At 37.0% G+C, this 21433-nt stretch overlaps 1 protein-coding gene across 1 annotated transcript in view; it reads left to right on the top strand.

Moving 5' to 3' along the window:
* LOC148941271 (guanine nucleotide exchange factor VAV2-like) overlaps positions 1–21433 on the top strand; it is an 84745-nt gene that overhangs the window by 9721 nt on the left and 53591 nt on the right. Inside the window, exon 2 of the mRNA XM_089103855.1 lies at positions 9337–9440. Within this exon, the coding sequence (XP_088959981.1) occupies positions 9337–9440 (104 nt within the window). The remainder of the gene's footprint in view (positions 1–9336; positions 9441–21433) is intronic.

Below are 21433 nucleotides of genomic sequence, written 5' to 3'. Positions count from 1 at the left end.
AATAGAAAGTTTAGTTCCCTTTTTATGAGTCAAAAGTGACCAGAAGGTAACTAGACCCCCCCCCCCCCCTATGCCCTCTTTTACCCAAATGCATCTGGTCAAAATTTTGAAATAGTCATTTTGTTCAAAATAATCCAAAGTTCAGATGACAAAAACTTATGGCCAGCACAACCCTTCAGAGCTCGGGGGAAAGCGTTGTAAGTTACGCCCTGGAGGCATATAAGGTTGTTATGGAAGGGGTGGTTGTATAAACGTTGGAGGGGGCTTGTTCGATTTGAAATTGAAAGTTCTAGCTCCCTTTTTAAGAGTCAAAAGTGACAGGAGAGCAACTAGCCTCTTTTGACAGGAGGTCAAAAGTGATGAAAGGGCAACCACCACCTCCCCCCTTTTCCCCAAAGGTATCCAGTCAACATTTTGGGATAGCCATTTTTTTTTTTAAATAGTCCAAAGGCCTAGTAACTATGCTTCCAGGGTTGAACCCCCCTCCAGCTCACAGGGAAAGGGCTTTGATTTATGCAAGCTGCTTATTGTTACTTTGATACTTGGATTTACTGGTTTATGGGGAAACTTTGATTTATGGGGCAAGGGCTGTAAGTTATGCAAGTTTCTCATTATTACTTTGATGCCTTGTTTACTTTGATTCTTTGCTTGCTTTGATACTAGTTTTGATACTTTGAGGAAAATTAAATATTGAAAAAAATTTGATTTTGAAAAAGGGGATTTTGAGAAACTTGAAAATTTGGCAGTCAAAAACGAACAGAAATTAATAAAAAAAACTTTCGAAGAAGAAAACTAAAGAAAATATTAAATTTAAGATCAGTAGAAATAAAAACCTATAATAATTCAAACTCAAAACAACCTGAAATTACTATTGAAGAGTAAATGAAAACGAATAAAACTTAACGAAACGAATAGAAATTAAATGAACAATCATAGCAAACAAACATACTACACTACTACTACTACTACTACTAACAACTCACCGCAGCACCAAGCCGCCTGAGGCCAACACAGATACAAACGCTCCTCCTCCATCCCAATCTATTCAAAGCCTCCCTTTTTACACCCGCCCACGAAGTTCCCATTTCCTTTAAATCTTTCTTTATGACGTCCTCCCACCCCAGACGGGGACGACCTGCTTTCCGTTTAGCCCTAGATGGTTTGCCGTAAAGAACAATCTTCGGCAATCTGTCATCCTTCATCCGCACAACGTGCCCTAGCCACCTCAACCTTTCTTTCATTAACAATACTAATGTATAAATAAATATTAAGAACGAGTAAAACTTAAATTTAATATGCAAATCAAGCTTAAAACAAACAAAAATATTTTACTATTAAAGAATGAATAAGATCCAAAACAAACAGGAATTAAATAAACAATCATAGCAAATAAACATACAACAGGTACACGTTTTTTATATGTGAATAAATAAATCTTGAAACGAATAAAACTTAAATTGAATATGCTAATCAAGCTGAAAACGAACAAAAATCACTACAAACAAGAGTTTGGTTACTGCCCCCTTCCCTAACTGTAAAAGTATAGATCCTACTGCATCATTGTTACTTTACTGAAAACGAGTTACATCACAAATATATTCTTTTGTCCTTATTACAACATTGAAAATAAAATGAAAATTATGGTGAAATAAAATCTTGAACTGATGAGCTTTTGGTGGGCTTGAACTTCGAAGCTAGAACTTTGAAGTTTATGATGGCAATGGTGGCTTGCTCTATGAGCTCTCTGGTCTTTTTGATTAAGCTACTGTCCAGTACAAATCTGGTCAATTAAGAATGTTCCTGGGGTTGTCCCAACTTCCTCAAATATCTCCTTTCTGTGTAGAATGCCAGTGGAATGGTCATTTGAAATGCAAACGACTAGGTACAAAGTGATCTATGATTAGCACTTACTTGGTAAAGAGCAATGTCAATCTGAAGCATTGATTATTTTATGTTTTCCCCCATAAGACTACCACATAATATTGATAATCATAGAAAGTTGGAAGTGCTCATTTGATTAAAAAAATAGATACAGGATATCGCACCAGTCCCATAAAGTTCAAACTGGTGGTGCTGATCTGGTGATCTGGTGGTGTTTCCAGGTATTTCAGCCAGGAAGTGCAATTTGATTGTAAATTTGGCTTCTATTTAAGGGTAAAACTGATTGGAGGTAACCTGCTCCCCTTCAATTTTCCATATGTCCCCATAGACCTGTATTATGGTGGATCAAAGTTTCAGGATAACCATTTTGAATAGTCTCTTGTTCCAATAAATATGCCTTCTGGGCAAATAGGTATGTTGTACTTCTTTTGACTCTATCATTTCGTGAGTATTTAAATAATAATTATCAAGATTAAAATGTTTAAAAATCAAAGCAGATTAAGTATAAATTGTTGTGATTTGGTGTTGACTTTTGCTGAATTAATTAAAAAAAACTTTTTCCACAAAATAAGTTTTTCAAAGAAAAGTAAAGAACTCCATTAAACGAAAAATGAGATAAAATAAAATAAAATAATCTACCAAGCTCGAAACTACCACAAATCAGCATCGATAAATAAATGAAACCCAGAACGAACAGAAAATACAATAAATAACCGAGTCAAACTCAAAACGAGCAGAAATTAACATGAGTTGGGCACAAAACCCCTATGCCTTTCCAAAGCCAGAACAAAATTTGCACTTTACTGAAAAAAATATAAATGTTTTTTACTTTTATAACTTTAATTAATCAAATAATTTTAACATTTTGATAATCAATATCAGTATATGTATATTAAACTGACAAAGCACATTCATTTGTATTTTTTCAGTGAAGTGTAAATTTTGTTCTGGCCTTGGGAAGGCATAGGGGTTTTGCGCCCAACTCGTGTTAATTTCTGCTCGTTTTGAGTTTGACTCGGTTATTTATTGTATTTTCTGTTCGTTTTGGGTTTCATTTATTTATCGATGCTGATTTGTGGTAGTTTCAAGCTTGGTAGATTATTTGATTTTATTTTATCTCATTTTTGGTTTAATGGAGTTCTTTACTTTTCTTTGAAAAACTTATTTTGTGGAAAAAGTTTTTTTTAATTAATTTCTGTTCGTTTTATATTGACGTGGTCTATTCAGGGAAAAAGAAAATAATACTTTAAATCTTTTCGTTTTAAGACTTAATAGTTTGGCCTGTTATTTGTATGCTGGAGAAAAATTTTCAGCAATTATTAACAACATACACCATTTTAAAAATCTGGACACAAATAGTACTGTTTAACATAGTTTCATACCTCCTCTAGTTGACCTGAAATGGAAAACTTGATACCATTCACAAAAAAATCAGTTTACTTTCTTTGATAGCTTGGATACACTTATACTATTTTGTTTTGGTTAAATTTTAAGAGCAGAAATAGCCTCGAAAGTTTGAACATAAAACCCTCAGCCGTTCTTGGGATACTGCTGAGATGTCTTATTGGGAATTAGCATTATCACAGTCCATTTTGATTTAATCTTAAGGCAACATTTTGTTTTTAAACATAATGGTTAAATGGGAGGGTGGGAGTGGAATGGGGATTAGTTGCCCTTCTATCACTTTCGACTATTAAAAAGGGCATCAACCCTTTTTATTCTCAGTCGAATGAGGCCCTTTCGAAGTTTCCACGGCAACTCCTTCGATATGAAGTGCCCTGGTCTAAACAACAACAAATATTACTAATCACTTTCGACTATTAAAAAGGGCACTAGCCCTTTGAATTTCAAATCGAATTAGCCCTTTTCTGAAGTTTCTACATTTTCTATAAAAACCTTATATGCCCCCAGGGCATAACTTAAAACTCTTACCCTGAGGGCTGTGGCGGAGTATCCTCCTCAAAAACATATTTTCTATCTGGAAATCAACTACGCTGAACAAAATGGCTATCTAAAACTTTTTATTGGACGTGTCTGGGAGAATGATGGGCGTGGGGGGGGCTAGTTACCCTCTAATCACTTTCGACTATTAAAAAGGGTACTAGCCCTTTAAATTTCCAATCGAATGAGCTTTTTTGAAGTTTCTACGACAGTGCCTTCTATAAAAACATTATATGCCCCCTGGACATAACTTAAAACCCTTGCCCTGAAGGTTGTGGGAGAGTTTCCTCATGAAAAACATATTTTATATATGTAAATCAATTACGACGAACAAAATGGCTATCTCAAAATTTGGTTTGGTGGGGTTTGGGGGAATGTTGGGGGGGGGGGGGGGGCTAGTGCCCTTCCAATACTTTTTGAATGTTGAAAATGGTATTATCCCTTTAAATTTCCAGTCGAATGAGCCTTTTTTGAAGTTTCTACGATAACGCCTTCTATAAAAACCTTATACGCCCCCAGGGCATAACTTGAAACCCTTGCCCTGAGGGTTGTCGGGGAGTGTCCTTCTCAAAAACATATTTTCTATCTGGAAATCAACTAGCCTAAACAAAATGGCTATCTCAAAATTTTGTTTGGATGTGTATGGGGGGAATGATGGACGTCTGGGGGGCTATTTGCCCTCCAATCACATTTGACTATTAAAAAGGGCACTAGCCCTTTGAATTTCTAATCACATGAACCCCTTTTGAAGTTTCTATGACAACACCTTCTATAAAAACCTTATATACCCCAGGGCATAACTTAAAACCCTTTCCCTGAGGGTTGTTTGGGACTGTCCTCCTCAAAAACATATTTTCTATCTGTAAATCAACTACGCTGAACAAAATGGCTATCTCAAAATTTTGATTGGATGTGTTTGGGGGACTGATGGGCGTGGGGGAGGGGCTAGTACCCTCCAATCAATTTCGACTATTAAAAAGGGAACTAGCCCTTTGAATTTCCAATCGAATGAGCCTGTTTTGAAGTTTTTACGACAACGCCTTCTTATAGAAACCTTATATGCCCCCAGGGCATAACGTAAAACCCTTGCCCTGAGGTTTTTGGGGGAGTGTCCTCCTAAAAAATATATTTTCTATCTGGAAATCAACTAGCCTACGCTGAAGAAAAAGGCCATCTCAAAATTCTGATTGGATGTGTTTGGTGGAATGATGGGCATGGGGGGCTAGTTGCCCTCCAATCACTTTCAACTATAAAAAGGGTACTAGCCCTTTGAATTCCCAATCGAATGAGCCTGTTTTTAATTTTTTAAGACAACGCCTTTTATAAAAACCTTACATGTCCCCAGGGCAGGGCATAACCTAAAACCCTTTCCCTGGGGGCTGGGGGGGAGTATCCTTCTCAAAACATAGTTCCAATTTAAAAATCAACCACGCCGAACAAAAGTTGGCTATCTCAAAATTTTGATTGGATGTGTTTGGGGGAATGATGAGCGGGGGGGGGGGGGGGGCTAGTTGCCCTCCAATCACTCGAATTTTAAAAAGGGCACTAGCCCTTTGAATTTCTAATTGAATGAGCCTGTTATGAAGTTTCTACGACAGCGCCTTCTATAAAAACCTTATATGCCCCCAGGGCTTAACTTAAAACCCTTGTCCAGAGGGTTGTGGGGGAGTGTCCTCCTCAAAAACACATTTTCTATCTTAAAATGAACTACGCTGAACAAAATGGCTATCTCAAAATTTTGATTGGATGTGTGTTGGGGGAATGATGGGCGTGGGGGAGTGGGGGGGGGGCTAGTTGCCCTCCGATCACTTTCGACTATTAAAAGGGCACTAGCCCTTTGAATTTCCAGTCGAATGAGTCTGTTTTGAAGTTTCTACGACAACGCCTTCAATAAAAACATTATATGCCCCCAGGGCATAACTTAAAACCATTGCCCTGAGGGTTGTGGGGGAGTCTCCTCCTCAAAAACATATTTAATATCTAGAAATCAACTACGCTGAACAAAATGGCTATCTCACAATTTTGATTGGATGTGTTTGGGGGAATGATGAACGTGGATGAAGGGCTAGTTGCCCTTCAATCACTTTAACCTATTTAAAAGGGCACTAGTTTCTACGACAACGCCTTCTATAAAAACCTTATATGCCCCCCAGGGTATAGCTTAAAACCCTTGCCCTGAGGGTTGGAGGGGGGGGGGGAGTGTCCTCCTCAAAAACACATTTTCTATCTGGAAATCAACTACGCTCAACAAAATGGCTATCTCAAAATTTCGATTGGTTGTGTTTGGGGGAATGATTGGCGTGCGGGGGGGGGGGGGCTAGTTGCCCTCCAATCACTTTCGACTATTAAAAAGGTCACTAGAACTCTCGATTTCTAATCGAATGAGCCCCTTTTGAAGTCTCTACGACGACCCCTTCTATACGAAGTGGCGTGCTTTAAAGCAAAAATAATAATAAACTGTACATTGTGTCAACATTAATCTTATATGCCCTTAGGGCATAACTTAAAACCCTTGCCCCGAGGGTTGTGGTGGAGTGTCCTCCTCAAAAAGATACTTTCTATCTGGAAATCAACTACGCTGAGCAAACGGCTATCTCAAAATTTTGATTGGATGTGTTTGGGGGAATGACGGGCGTGGGGGGGGGGGGAGGGGGCTAGTTGCCCTCCAATCACTTTTGACTATTAAAAAGGGCACTAGCCACTCCAGTTTCCAATCGAATGAGCCCTTTTCGAAGTTTCTACAACAACTCCTTCAATACAAAGTGCCCGGGTATGGAGAAAAAACCAAAATGGCTATCTCAAAATTTTTATTGGATGTGTTTAGGGGAATGTTGGGTGTGGGGGGGGGGCTAATTGCCCTCCAATCACTTTCGACTATTAAAAAGGCCACTACCCCTTTGAATTTCCAGTCGAATCAGCTTTTATTGAAGTTTCTACAACAACGCCTTCTTTAAAAACCTTATATACCCCCAGCGCATAACTTAAAACCTTTGCCTTGAGGGATGTCGGGGAGTGTCCTCCTCAAAAACATATTTTCTATCTGGAAATCAACTATGCTGAACAAAATGGCTATCTCAAAATTTTGATTGGATGTGTGGGGGGGAATGAAGGGCGTGGGAGGGGGGCTAGTTTCCCTCCAATCAATTTCGACTATTAAAAAGGGTACTAGCCTTTTGAATTTCCAATCGAATGAGCCTGTTTCGAAGTTTCTACGACAACGCCTTCTATAAAAACCTTATATGCCCCCAGGGCATAACTTAAAACCCTTGCCCTGATGGTTGTGGGGGAGTGTCCTCCTCAAAAAATATTTTCTATCTGGAAAACAGCTACGGTGAACAAAATGGCTATCTCAAAATTTTGATTAGATGTGTTTGGGGGAATGATGGGCGTGGGGGGGGGGGGGGCTAGGTGCCAACCGATTGCTTTCGATTTTTAAAAAGGGCACTACCCCCTTGAATTTCCAATCAATGAGCCTGTTTGTAAGTTTCTACGACAAGGCCTGCTATAAAAGCCTTATACACCTCCAAGAAATAACTTACAAATTTTGCCCCCTGGATTTTGGGGGAATGCCCTCCTCAAAACCATATTTTCAATCTGGAATTTAACTACGCTGAACAAAATGGCTATCTCAAAATTTTGATTGGATGGGTTGGGGGCACGGATGGGCGTGGGGGGGGGGGCTAGTTGCCCTCCAATCCCTTTCGACTATTAAAAAGGGCACTAGCCATTTGAATTTCAGATCAAAAGAGTCTGTTTTGAAGTTTCTAAGACTGCGCCTTCTATTAAAACCTTATATGCCCCCAGGGCATAACTTAAAACCCTTGCCCTAAGGATTGTGGGGGAGTGTCATCCTTAAAAAAGTATTTTTTATCTGGAAAACAACTATGCTTAACAAAATGGCTATCTCAAAATTTTGCTGGGATCTTTTTGAGGGAATGATGGGCGTGGGGGGGGGGCTAGTTGTCCTCCAATAACTTTCTACTATTGAAAATGGTACTAGCCCTTTAATTTCCAATCGGAGGAGCCTGTTTCGGAGTTTCTAGGACAACGCTTTCTATAAAAACCTTAAATGCCCCCGGGGCATAACTTAAAAGCCATGCCCTGAGGGCTGTGGGGGAGTGTCCTCCTCAAAAATGTATTTTCTAGCTGGATATCAACTACGCTGAACAAAATGGTTATCTCAAAATTTTGTTTTTATGTGTTTGGGGGATTGATGGGCGTGGGGGGGGGGGCCAGTTGCCCTCCAATCACTTTCGACTATTAAAAAGGGCACTAGCCACTCCAATTTCCAATCGAATGAGCCCTTTTTGAAGTTTCTACGACAACTCCTTTGATAAGAAGTGCCTAGGTATGGAGAAAAAACTAAAAAACAACACATTGTGCCCACATCGTTCTTTACTTAGGCAGAGCTAGCGCGCTGCCTATGAAACAGTATTTAAGGATTTATGAGTCTGCTTATTGCAAAGCTGATGGTAATGCGGCAATTTAGATATCCACCATCAAAGCACAATAAGCACTCATTTCTCAAGTAGTAGAGATGTCAATCGTTGTTGAAATCAGAGTCATGTAATAAATTAGTATTGTGTGTTTACATCCAGACTGGAGTGTACACAGTTGGGGAAAGAGGGTCTTGGCCCCGGAACACCTCTTTCGCACTCCTTTTCCCCCGAAAAAAGTAATTTCTATTCTTATTTTATATTTAAAATACAAAACCCTTAAATTCCTATTGTAATTTTTGCTTGGGTTTTATAATCAATTTTTTGATTTTCTTTGTACAGTAGCGCAAGATGGCACTCTATGTTCTGTTATTTTTTTTTTGTGAAGGCGAATTTTAGCCTTTTCTATTGTGTTTCTAATACTCTTATAATACAAGAGCTCCTAGCATGAAAAGAATTGTCTTCTTAAATATTAATTTTTTAATTCATTTCTTTTTCTTGGTTGATGTTGCTTGTTTGTGTTTTTTATTATAGGGTTTTTCTCTTTTTATTATAAAGTTTTTCTCTTTCTTTTTGTGTTTTTTATTATAGGTTTTTTCTTTTTCTATTGTAAAGTTTTTCTCTTTCTTTTTGTGTTTTTTATTATAGAGTTTTTCTCTTTTTAGATTCATTGTTTAGTCTTGCTAATGTTTTTTGCTTGTTCTATCTTGTATGTTGGTCTTTGATCTTACAAGTAGTACTTTTTAATATTTACTATTTTGCAAATCCTTTGTTTATTAGTTTATAACGACTAAAATTTCTAATCAGTTGTTTTTTTTACACCCCTTTTAAATATTTTATAGGTTTTTGTAAAATATTTATAGTTTTTTATAATTTAATTTAATATTTTATAATTTATAATTTATTTATGTAATTTATAATATTATGATATTAATAATTAACAATACTAATTAATTAATTAATAAATAGTTAATATTATAATTAATTAATAATAATAATAATAATACTATTAAGTTATAATAGTATATAATTTAATATTTTATAGTTTTTTTTTACACATACTGCTTTTAAATTGTAGCTCAATGCCTTCGTGATGGAGTTTTGCTTTGTCACTTGCTGCACAAAATTGATCCAAAGACAATGGATCTGAAGAATGTATGCCTTAGACCACATATGGCACAGGTAACTTTTCTTTTCTTTCTTTCTTTCTTTCTTTTATCTTTTTATTTTATCTTTTATCTTTTATTTTCTCATTTACATCAGGTTTTATTATGAATTTTGAGGTTTTATGGGGCATGTATGTTTTTTTGCAACTTTAATAAAAAAAAACTTAAGCAATGAATTAATTATCCTAAACTATAATGGTTGAAAATATGTATATTGTTAAATTAGTAAAAACAAAAAGAATTAATTAGTGGTTACTGTGTTTCATTATGGTTTTTCAGGCAAAATTGGCTGTGCTTTTTCTAATAGCTCCAGTTTCCACTGGTGCTTTTCAGACAGTTTGTGGTAATGAACTGTAAGTAAGGAGAGACTTGGCCCAGTTGAAACTGAAACTCTAAAAAAGAGAATTTAATTAAAATAGATACATCAAAAGAATTGGATTTTTATGCTGATTCCAAATATATAAATTTCATTTAGTTTAATGTTACCCATCAAAAGCTACAAGCCTGAATTCGCTGAATTTTTGAAAAAGGGGGAAAACACCCCCAAAAGTCAAGGAATCATAATGATCAGGTTCAGGTTCAGCATATCTACCAAAATTGGTTTATTGAGATTTCTGAGCATACTGATTAATAGTCTGAGGCTAATATTACAATTAAGACGTCCAAAACCAAAATATGCTATGTATTTTGCAAATAGTGGACATTTGAGACCTTTCGAAGTTTCAATCTGGAGTCCTTGAATAATGCAGTCTCTCACACCCAGCAAGGCTCGAAAATGTCATATTCAGAAAAAGACTGGGAGCTAATTTCAGCCACTTAGCCCACCATAGTTCCACATCAGCCTTCACAAAGGACTCTGAGCTTGTTAGATCTGAGGCATGTAACTTGATCAGTTCTTTTAAATTGCCAGAAGGCTCTTTTACGCAATGGCAGAATTCCGCTGAGGCCTTCCAGAATAATTTTGCGCTTTGCCAATCGAGATTCGAGTGATTGTATGAGTTGGTCCGTCAATGGGATAAAAAGGGGAAATCGAAAGTAAAAACTATTTGTGCTTTTCTTCCGGGATATCGTGCGGGTTGTTAACGAAATTTCTCTTTCGTGGCATGGCAAGTGATTTTCATCGTTTGGCATATTTAGGTGATGTTCGAAAACAGCTTATCTTCGAAACAGCTTTTCACTGAATGCACATGACTATATCAATGTTTTTGACTGCAGCAGCTTATACAACCAGTGTTTACCCGAGAACAAATCCATTATAACAAGGATCACTGTATAGTCTTAGCTCAGGATGCTGTTGAGCAGACTTCCGGCTTTTAATGACCCCACGGGGTCTCCATTCGTCTTGATGTCTTTAAGAGCCTTAAAGGTTGGTAACTGCTTTGATGTCTATATCGCATCGTGTCGTTTGACCCGTCGACTTTCGCACAATGCTTTCAGATTGACTTCAGTGTAGGTTTTTAAGACAGTGCCTTGCATGACAGTAAAGTGAAAGAAGCTTTTTGTTTCACAAATAAAATTCATCCAGAGCTTGATATCAGGGATCTGGCTCGAGTCCATCAAAACCAAGTTCAAGAAGTGGGCAGTACAGTTAACGTACTTGGCCAGTGGATATTTGTTCAAGATTGAAGCCTGGGTTCCTAACAAATACGTGCTAATGTTTGCAGCCCTATCACTCCCTTGCCCGCCGCATAGCTTTCATATTGAGACTAAGTTACTCAGTTTGACTTAGAATAAACTGATCAAGGCTTTCACCTCGTAAGTCCTCAGCAGCAGCAAACTCGATAAACTCTTCGCTGATCTGATAGGTTTCGCCGTCCAAAAATCGAAGCCCTAGAGCCATCTTTTCCGATCTTGATATGTCAGTTGTCTCATCCGCCAGAATGGTGAAAAACGAGCCGATTTCACTTCATGAATAGTTTTTGCAGTAATGAGCTGTCCACAAGTATCAATCAGTTTGTTCTGAATTCCGGTGATGAAGTACTAGGCTTTGCACGCACGTTTTTCAAACGCACTTTTTTCATCTGATAGATAGTTCAGCAAGGTCCTAAAAATTCTACTTATTTTTTATAGGCTCCACAAAGGTCAGTTTCCCTGAATCTTTGTTCCCCCTACCGTCCTTACCGTCTTGTTTCGGTGATGAGACGGAGCTGTTTTCTGTTTATTTCTGTTTCTTCTATTTTCTAAGCATTCAGGACTTCCGCTATAGAAGACTTTTGTCGCTCACTGTTGTCAGAAAAATACCCCGCCCCCTCCCCCCCAACAGCAGCCTATTTAGGATATGATTTTGACTGGTGTTTAGAGAACTTTTCCAGGGCATTTTTCCAGTCCATGTGAGGCTCCAGGACGAGCTGTCATAATTTTGGTGAGACCTTCTTCCGGCTTGATCATAAGCATGCAAAGCACAATATTTCCAGAAATCCCTTTTTTTCACTGCAGAAAATCATAGCCAAGCGCACTTGACTATCCGGTAAACTTGAAACTTTTTTATTTTTAGCCAGTCTAATGAACTGGGAAAGGATAGTCCTTGTTTGGTTTAAAATGTCTTTAGTAAACTATATTTTTTTTTTCATCAGAAACCGGACCTCTTTTTGTCGAAAAGGTTCCAATTCCAAGCTCAACGTCAATGTTAATTTCGTCGTGTTTGTCTGCGCGAGCCTTGTCAAACTCATCAACATCATCATTTGATATTGGTTATTGAGCTGAAGTCGAAGGCTCAGTCGCAACGCCAATGTTTAGATGATCACTATTGTTACTTTTTTCCGAGTCAGCCTCGCTAATCTGACATTTTGTATCCCAAAGCTGGAGAACATTATATTTTTTTTCAACTTTTTCACACTTGTCCTATCTTTAGTAACTCTTGGTTTTAGGCTGTCGACTGACCGGGCTTGATTGCAAGTATGACTGCTTTATCACCTAGACTCTAGTCCTTCTACTTGGTCCTTCTATAGCCTAGGTCCTAGACGCTATAGGAGGACCAAGTCTAGCTGATCTTTCAAACTAACAGTTAACTCAGAAATTCCTTGACAGCAGGGTTGCCATCCCTATTGATTTATCGCTTTTTCTTGTGATTTTTTTTGTATTACCTAAACAAAAAATCGCTAAATCAGCATGTAAATCACTAGATTATTGAAGAAATTCACTAAGTCAACCAACAAATCACTGAAATCAAGTGTTTCTTCCTCACCGGGTGGCAACCCTGCTTGACAGAGAGTGGGAAGCTGGAACAGAAATGTGTTAATACTGTGCTGGTGGCCCAATCGGGTAATTACAAAAAATTAGAAAAAAATTATCTAAACCAGCTAACAAATTATTTCTAGATAAAAAAGTAACCATTATCCAGGAACTTTATAGGAAAATAAAAAAGAATCGCGAGAATTCGGGAAAAAAACGCGTACGTGCCAGATGTAAACATTGAAAAATTGCTTAGCTTAAAACCCCTTCCCCAGGGGCTGTGGGGGGTCATGTTATCCCCTGAGGCATAGTTATTGGGCCTTTCAACTATGCTGAACCAATGGCAATCTCAATATTTTGATCGGATGTCTTTGGGGAAAAAAATGCATGGGGGCTAGTTGCCTTTCAATCTTTTTGGTGATTTAAATAGGGCACTAGAACTTTTAATTCCCGTTTGAGCGAGCCCTCTCCAGATCCCGTAGGACCGTTGGTTCAATACGATCTCCACTAGAAAAAAAAAAATACAAATAAACACGCATCCATGATCTTTCTTTTGGCAAAAAATAAATAATCCATGTTTCTGCAGATAGGAGCTTGAAACGTCTTGTAGTGGCGCAGTGGGTTTGATTTTAGCTTTGTAATACGGAACCCAGAGATCGAACCTTGCTGTAGCAAAGAAACTGCATGGTCGACGCCGGGACCTTAGCAGTCATAAAGCGTCGTTAATCCGATACTACTACTAGGAGCTTACAAATAAGGGTTCCAATAGGGATAGATCCTATCCCTATTGGGATTCTTATTTGTTTGTCGTAGAAAGGCAGTGTGTTCTTGGAAAAAATACTAGGAGCTTGAAACCGCTTCAGTAGGGGGTTATCTGATGTGCTGAATCTAAATAACTAAACCTTACAAATGTCCCGAACATTGCTTCTTTCAAATTTCAAAGTTCTTACGTCAATTTTTGACAACAAAACGCTTCTCAATTCATGATTTAAACAAATTTCGCATTTTATTCCTTATTAAAATAACTAGTTCAAATGTCAAGAAATATCACTTTTTTCCAATTTTTAGAGTCCTTATGTTTATTTTTCACCACTAAATCAGTTCATTATACTAAAAGAAATGCGCATTTTCTTCCTTCTAACACTCTGAGTTTCAGGTTTAAATAACAAAAATTTTTTTTTTTAATTACAGAGAACTTACGTAAATTTTGACAACAGAACACTTCTCAATTTGTGATTTTAAGAAATTTTGCATTTTCTTCCTTCTACCCATCTGAAATTCAGATTTAAATAATAAAACTTTTAAAATGTCAAGAATATCACCTTTTTTTCAAATTTTAGAGTTCTTGCGTAAATTTCTGACAACAAACACTTCACAATTCATGATTTAAACAAATTTTGTATCTTATTCCTTTTAACATTCTGAATTTTAGATTAGAATAACTAGAGCTTTCAAATGTCAAGAATTTTAGCTTTTTTCGAATTTCAGATTCCTTAGGGGAGAGGCAAGGCCGAAACCCGGGGGGGGGGGGGGTACCCGGTTTGAACCCCCCCCCCCCCGAAATTTTTGACCGAGTCGAAAATTAGTAAAAACCTTAGTAAAAATTAATAAAATTAGTCGAAAATCGAGTCGAAAATTAGTAACCCCCCCCCGAACAAAAATCCTGGATTCGCTCTTGGGGAGAGGGGAGGCAAAACCGCACGGGGCGACTCCGCACATTAGACTTCTCATCTAAGATTTTTGAGCTAATTCAAAAAACTCCCACTAGATGCCCTTCATATAACGCACATTTGCCGCAAGTTTTAGATTTTGGGTAAAAGCGACAACTGAGAAAAGAGGTAAAGAAGCTCTTATGTGCTTGCTGGAAATTCTGAGACATATAGTCTTCGTCAAATGTTTTCTAAGTTATTGTAGCTCTTGGGCCGTAAGTTAGCAGGATCAGACAAGGTATAGGCTACCCCTGCTATTTGCATGGTAATTTTTATCAGTACATGGCTGGCCATTATCTACAAAAAATAAATTTTCAAAATGGTGCCAGTAAGGGGCGATTCTGGACGTTTTTTTGGGGTGACTCCCGACGCTTTTCGCGGTCTCCAGTTTAGCCCCGTACTGATGGAAGCGTTTTTCCTAACCTGCAAAATGGAATTAGATGTAGCTGGAGGCATAAAATTGGATAGTATTCCAGTTTCGTTATAGAGAACCTGTAGGCTTCTTTCCATTCTGTGCCTCAAAGCATGAAGTGGCGTGATCTATGTAATTTCCATGTTGTTTTCTTCAGATGCTGACGATTATAATTTTCTTTTGTGGATGGTTTGCAGCTATATCCGAAAGGAGAGTTGTCCTCCTGATCCAAAATTAGTCAGGCTGTTAATCAATTTGTAAATCGGAACTTGTTTTACCGAGATGCAGAAGAATTCTCTTTGAAGAACAGTACCCTTGTGGATGCCGTGAAAAAAAAAGGCAAAAATGCAAGATCTCAAGCAGTGGTGCTAGTGGTAGCAATAATGACAATGACAGTGTTCAGGAGAGCACTAAGCTTGCTTTTATTCCCAAACAAGAGAAAAAGCTTAATGCATACCTCAAAAAATGCTCACTTCTGAACTATGGGCTGACTTCCTATGCAACAAGAAAGCTAGCCAACCAGTGGGCAATAACACTGAAGATCTGATTCCCGAAAAACTGAAAACTCGATGAGAGACCAGGATTGGACCGGATAAAAGGGTTCTTCAAGCGGAACGCCAGTTTGTCCATCAGAAAACCTGAAAATACAAGCCAGGTTCATGCTGCTGCCTTTAATACTGTTGTAATTGGTGCCTTCTTTCAAAATCTTCAGGAGATGTTTTGCAAGTATCATTTTCCTCCTGGTTGAATTTGGAACTGCAACGAAACAGGAGTTCTCCCAGTTGTGGATGTCCGAAAGGGGATTCCCAAAAAAAGGAGCAAAACAGGTGGCAAAAACCGTGTCGGCAGAAAGATGGGAAAATACCACAATGCTATGCTTCGTATCTGCAACTGGTCAGACGATTTCACCAGTGTTTATTTTTCCAAGAGTCAAAGCTCCAGAAAGGATATATTGAGATAGACCACCAGGATGCATTGGCTTGGCCCATTGCAATGGATGGATGACTTTGGAAGACTTCCTTTGTTCCATGGAACTCTTTCTAAAAGAGGCCAAACTCAGCAAAAAAAGACCCTATTTCACTCTTGTTCGACAATCATGAAAGCTATATTTCAGTAGAAGTAGTTTCCTTCTGAAAAAATAACAACATCCACCTCCTCACCTTTCTCCTCTATTACTTCCATCATCTCCAACCCCTTGACGTTTCAGTGTACGCACCATTGAAACATGCCACTAGAGAGTCGTTTGACAATTGGATGCAGTGAAACCTTGGTCAGAGAATTTCAACGCATGAAATTGCAAAGTTTTGCAAGCATCCCTTTCTGGAAAATTTGAATTCTCAAAACATCACAGCTGGTTTAGAGAAGGCAGGAATCTGGCCTTGAAATCCGAATGTTTTCGCAGAAATCAATTTTCTGCCAGCTGAAGCGACAAACGACCCAGACCCAGCTGAACAGAATGCTTCAGATCCTTCCAATATGGATGTTCTTAGCCTTGGTTCAGTTTGTGCTTCATCTCCTGTCTGTGTGGATCAACAGCAGTCAATACCAAACTTTTCTGTGGCCCTTACTCCTGAATGCATCAGACAATATCTAAAGGCAAAAGTGCAAGTGGGTCTGAGCAAAAAACCTCAGGAAAGGCAAAAGTAGAATTCCGATGGAAATACCAGAAAAAAGAGCACTTGAAGCAGAGACAGAGCTAAGGCTTGCTAAAAAAAATAAAATAAAACAAAAAGTCGCTAAATAAGGCGAAGTTTACATTCATTGCTGACGAAACTAGAGACAGCATTTTAGACACTGATATGCAGCTCAACAACGAGTCGGATGACGAGTCTTTACGTAGTGGAAGTATCAGTGAGCTTGAGACTGATGAAGAATTTTCTTGTGGAAATTTTGTACTTATAAAATTAATGGTGGGAAAGAAGCAAAACTCTGCTTTTCATTATGCTTGTGAAATTAATGAAATAAGTGGCAGAATAGCAAAAATAAACTACCTGCACGAGTCTGGTGGGAAGCTCATATTCCCTTAATATCGAGATAGTGCAGAAACTGACTCAAGATATTATCATCAAGCTTTTTGTACTGGTTTCAGTAGGAAGAACCGGGCAAACAGCCTAAGATCTTGTATTTGGCTGCAATTCAGTCCAATTTCCCATAAAACAAATTAAACTTACATTTAACTTGTATATTATCTGAATTAAATATTAATGTTATCTAAGTACATTATTACAAGCATTAATTAATGAATGTCCGGAAAAGCCCCATGTGTGTCCGAAGTCACTCTAAGGCTGGGGTGGCTTCGGATGCTTGAAGAGGTTACACGTTTTTGGATTTCACCAGGAAATGACTTGATGGAAGTCACTGAAAAATATCACCAAGAAAATTGAATAATTAAGCTATCTATACGTGCAAAAAGGAAGTTTGTATTTTTAAAATATGTGTTGTTGGAATCAAAAACCCCAAAATGAACGGTTTACTCCCTCCTCTTTCCTATTTAATTTTTTGACATCAATTTTTGACATCAAAACACTTCTCAATTCATGATTTTAGCAAATTTTGTATTTTCTTCCTTCTAACCTGAATTCAGATTTAAATAAGAAAACTTTTCAAATGTCAAGAACATCATCTTTTTTCAACTTTCAGAGTTCTTGCGTAAATTTTGCATTTTCTTCCTTCTACCCGTCTGAAATTCAGATTTAAATAAAAAAACTTTTAAAATGTAAAGGATATCACCTTTTTTTTCAAATTTCAGGCTTCTTGCGTAAATTTTTGACAACAAAACACTTCTCAATTCATTATTTAAACAAATTTCTTGTCTTATTCCTTCTAACCCTCTGATATTTAGATTAAAATAAGTAGAATTTTCAAATGTCAAGAATATCACCTCTTTAGAATGTCCTTCTAACCCTCTGAATTTCTGACTTAAATAACAATCCCTGTCAAATTTCAAAAATTGAATCTGTTTTGTTTTTTTTTATTCCAGAACGGCGGGATTTTCCTCAGTAACGCCTCCCTTTATGAGGCTGCCTTCCTCCCTTTTTGAGAATCAGGCAAATTTTCTCCGGCTCATAGCTTTTGATGGGTAACAAATAACTTAACGAATTTAATGTATTTGGAATTGGCATAAAAAGTTAATTCTTTCAGTACATTAATTCTTAATAGAATTCCTTTTTTTGGAATTTCGGTTACTAGTAGGCCGAGTCGCTCTACTTCCAGCTCGTTACCACGAACTGTTTGATAAATGTAATGGCTAATATTGGAATATAGAAATCAATACTCAAGACATATCAAATCAAATTACAACTTGTTACACCTCTGTTACACCTTCTTGAAAGTAATGCAAGGAACTTCAACCGGTATGATAGGACGGCCCAAAGTGGGGCGCTCGGGTCCGTGCCTCCTTCAACACTGCCTCTCTATCCCCATCTTTGCTTCTTTTACCTCTTTTAACTCATGATTGTTCAAAAATTGTTTAGGTAATAGTCCTAAATGATTAAATCCTTATCATTAAAGTCATTAAGATTGTATTATGACTGTCCCACAGATTTCTTAATTTATAATAGATCATAAACAGCGTGTCTTGTATGAAGTAAAGTAGCCTCTAAAACAGCGACGTGAAATGGGGGAACATGCTCCCCCTAGATACTGTTCTCCCCTCCTAGATTTTGAAAAATAGCCTTTTTTTGTATTTTCATTGAACAAATTCAACAGGAACGACACGCTTGCCCCCCCCCCCCCGCTAGAATTTGGAAAATATCTATATTTTGAAAAAAATTTCAAAAATTCCCCCAATATTCTTCCACGCCACCAACAAATATGTCATTCTCGAAGCAGTAAACATTTGTGTTTGGTTCTGATTATTTACACTGATTAATCGATAAAATCGTTACTACAATTCTTGCTAGATATATGGTGGCTGTTTACGTCACCATGTATTAACGCATTGTTGTATTATCTGGTGTTTATTCAGGTAATAAACCTATGGACTGTCCTAAACGAAGAGACACTACGCACATATTCTAAAAATTTTGCTTGGTCTTTAACGGAGTTGATATTCAAGGTTTTCAGAGCTTGTTGTATTTCAAAGCTGAGGCTGATACTGAAATACAAAAGGCCAAAATCCCAGTATGTTAAGTAAATATTGTACAAATAGTGTTTGATCCTTACTTAAAGATTACAAAGATTACAGTACATTACTGGTGAATACAGTAGACTACAGGTAGATACAACACAGATTTCAGGTAGATGCAGTAGTAGATACTGTTATAAAGGGCACAATACATAGAAGTATATATAGTAGATACAGTAGGTAGATTACAGGTAGATTAAAGATTGCAGGAATAAAGATTGCAGGATTTTTAGTTTAGCAAAGTGCAGTTCTATGAAAACCTTGTTTTCGCTGAATGTTTTTTTTTCTTTTAAATTTGTTTCTTTTCTCACTTTCTCGTTTTCTTTCTTTCTAGTCAGTGTTTCCTTTCTTCTAAATTCATTCCTTTTGAATGTATAAAAAAGGGGCTTAACAGAATGTCCTTTTTAATGAACCAATTTAGTTTTCAGTAACTCTGAAACGCACAAATACCACCCTATCCCAAATAACCACCCTAACCCACCCTACCCTAACCCACCCACCCCACTCCCCAAGGATAGGGTGGATAGGGTGGTATCCGTGGAGAGTGGGCGAAGGGCGGAAAAATTAAACAAACCTTATTTGTAGTAATTTATGTTTGTTTTAATTTTGGCTTTATTATGTAATTTCTATCAACTTTAGTTTTATTTTCTCACTTATCGTGATTTCTGCTAGTTTTAGGTTTAATCATTTTAAAAGAGCTAATTTCTGTTCTTTTTAATTTTTAAATTTGCTCTGTAATTTTACTCTTGTTTTTAAAATTAAATGCACATAAAAATTATTTGGCTAAACTACATTTTTATTTTGATCAAGCTATATAGTTTTCAGTAAAGGGCAAATGATATTGTAGTCTTTTTAAGAATGGCAGCCCCGTTCTGATTTGCTATAATTTCCAATCTTTTTAAGTTTGACTTAATGGTTCATTGTAATTTCTATTCGTTTTAGGTTACTTTTCTTCATTCTTAGTGGCTTATGTTTGGCTTAAGCTTGATACCGGTATTCTGTGTAAGCTAAATATGTTGCGGAGCAACACTACTGCTTTCGCAACTTTTTTTTTTGTATCAGCGGTCTGTAGCTCTGAAACGGTAAGAGACGCAAATTTAAAACTCTTCTCGGTACGGGAATCATGAAACGGGATAGGAAAGGTTACTGAAGATTAAAAAATTTGTAGAGGTCTTCCGGAAAATAAAATCATTTTCCCTTCATGTTGTACATTGGTTCAAAACAAAACTATCTTAGCTGGGAAAATGGACTTCTTTTTAGAACAGTTTTTAGAACTTTTTAGAACTTCTTTTTAGAACAGTTTTATGTCGTAATCCTACAGACCATTAAATTACCTCACTGAGATTTGGAGAGCAATATTCCGTTTTCCGAGATCTTGGAAACAATCCTGGAAAACTCAAACTCGAATGCCAAACTCCAGTTTTTTGGGTTGTTTTCTGAATATTTCTGTTGGACGCTTCTTGTATTTTAATTGAGTAATATCATGAAAAAGTACGCAAGATGACAAGAATTTTCTTATATCCAGAATTGCCTCGTTTACTTAGACATTATTCCCAAAGTTGTCGTGACGCGTCAATTTTTTTTTTTACTTCCTAGAGATAGCTTTTTTTCTAGACAAGGTAATTTTTTTCCTACACGTTTAGGAAAATCTTAATTTTATAAGAATGGAAACTGACACTGGTTTTCCAGAAATAATAGTTCTCTGTGAATTTTTATACTCTGAAGTTTTAAGTTTTGAATTTGCAAATTCCCTACTTTTTGTCTAATCAAAATATCCTAACTAGGAAACTAGAATTTTTAGAAATCAAATTACTTTTGATGCTGATATAAGTTCATATTATCTCTCGGACAACCTAAGCGAAATCTCTGTATCTCTGATAGTCTTCTGGGGAATAATAACGGAAAATCTAATTCAAAAAAGGTTCTAATTAATTTTTTTCCTTTTATTTCCATTGTATTTTATGTTTAATGCAATGAAAAGAAAGCAAGAAAACATGCACTTTTCTATATCTGAAAATGAACCTTACACTAAGGAATAAAAGTTTACACAAGTAGCCGTTTCATGGATATTCATTAAATAAAATTTTTTTTTCAATTGAAAGTAAGGAGCAACATTAAATTTCAAAACGAGCAGAAATTATTACGTATATGAAGGGGATTGCCCCTCCTCAGCACCTCGCTCTTTAGGCTAAAGTTTTTTCGTACTTTTAAAAAAGCTTCTCATTGTTCTAATTAAACGACCCGTGTATTTCAGGAGTCATTCTTAAACAATCGGAAAAAAATTCAAACTTTAGCTTAAAGAGCGAAGTGTTGAGGAGGGGGCAATCCCCTTCATATACTTAAAAATTTCTGTTCGTTTTAAATTTTAATTTTGCTCCTTATTTTCAGTTAAAAAAAACTAGTTTTTTTTTTAAATTTAACGTCTGATCGCTTTTTGAATAATACCAGAAAATCTGGCCCCACCTCCAAGGAGAAATCCCCCTCCCCATGGAAATATCCTCTAAATAATTCAATCCCGGCGAAAACTTACCCTGGACAATTACCCTTAACGACTCTACGCGTAAAATTGAGACGGAAAAGATAAAGCAAGA

This window comes from Artemia sp. Qi Xiang Cuo, chromosome 18 (genome assembly GCF_049724085.1).
Source record: "Artemia sp. Qi Xiang Cuo chromosome 18, ASM4972408v1, whole genome shotgun sequence".
NCBI lineage: Eukaryota > Metazoa > Arthropoda > Branchiopoda > Anostraca > Artemiidae > Artemia > Artemia sp. Qi Xiang Cuo.
This window is presented reverse-complemented; position numbering and strand designations above follow the sequence as displayed.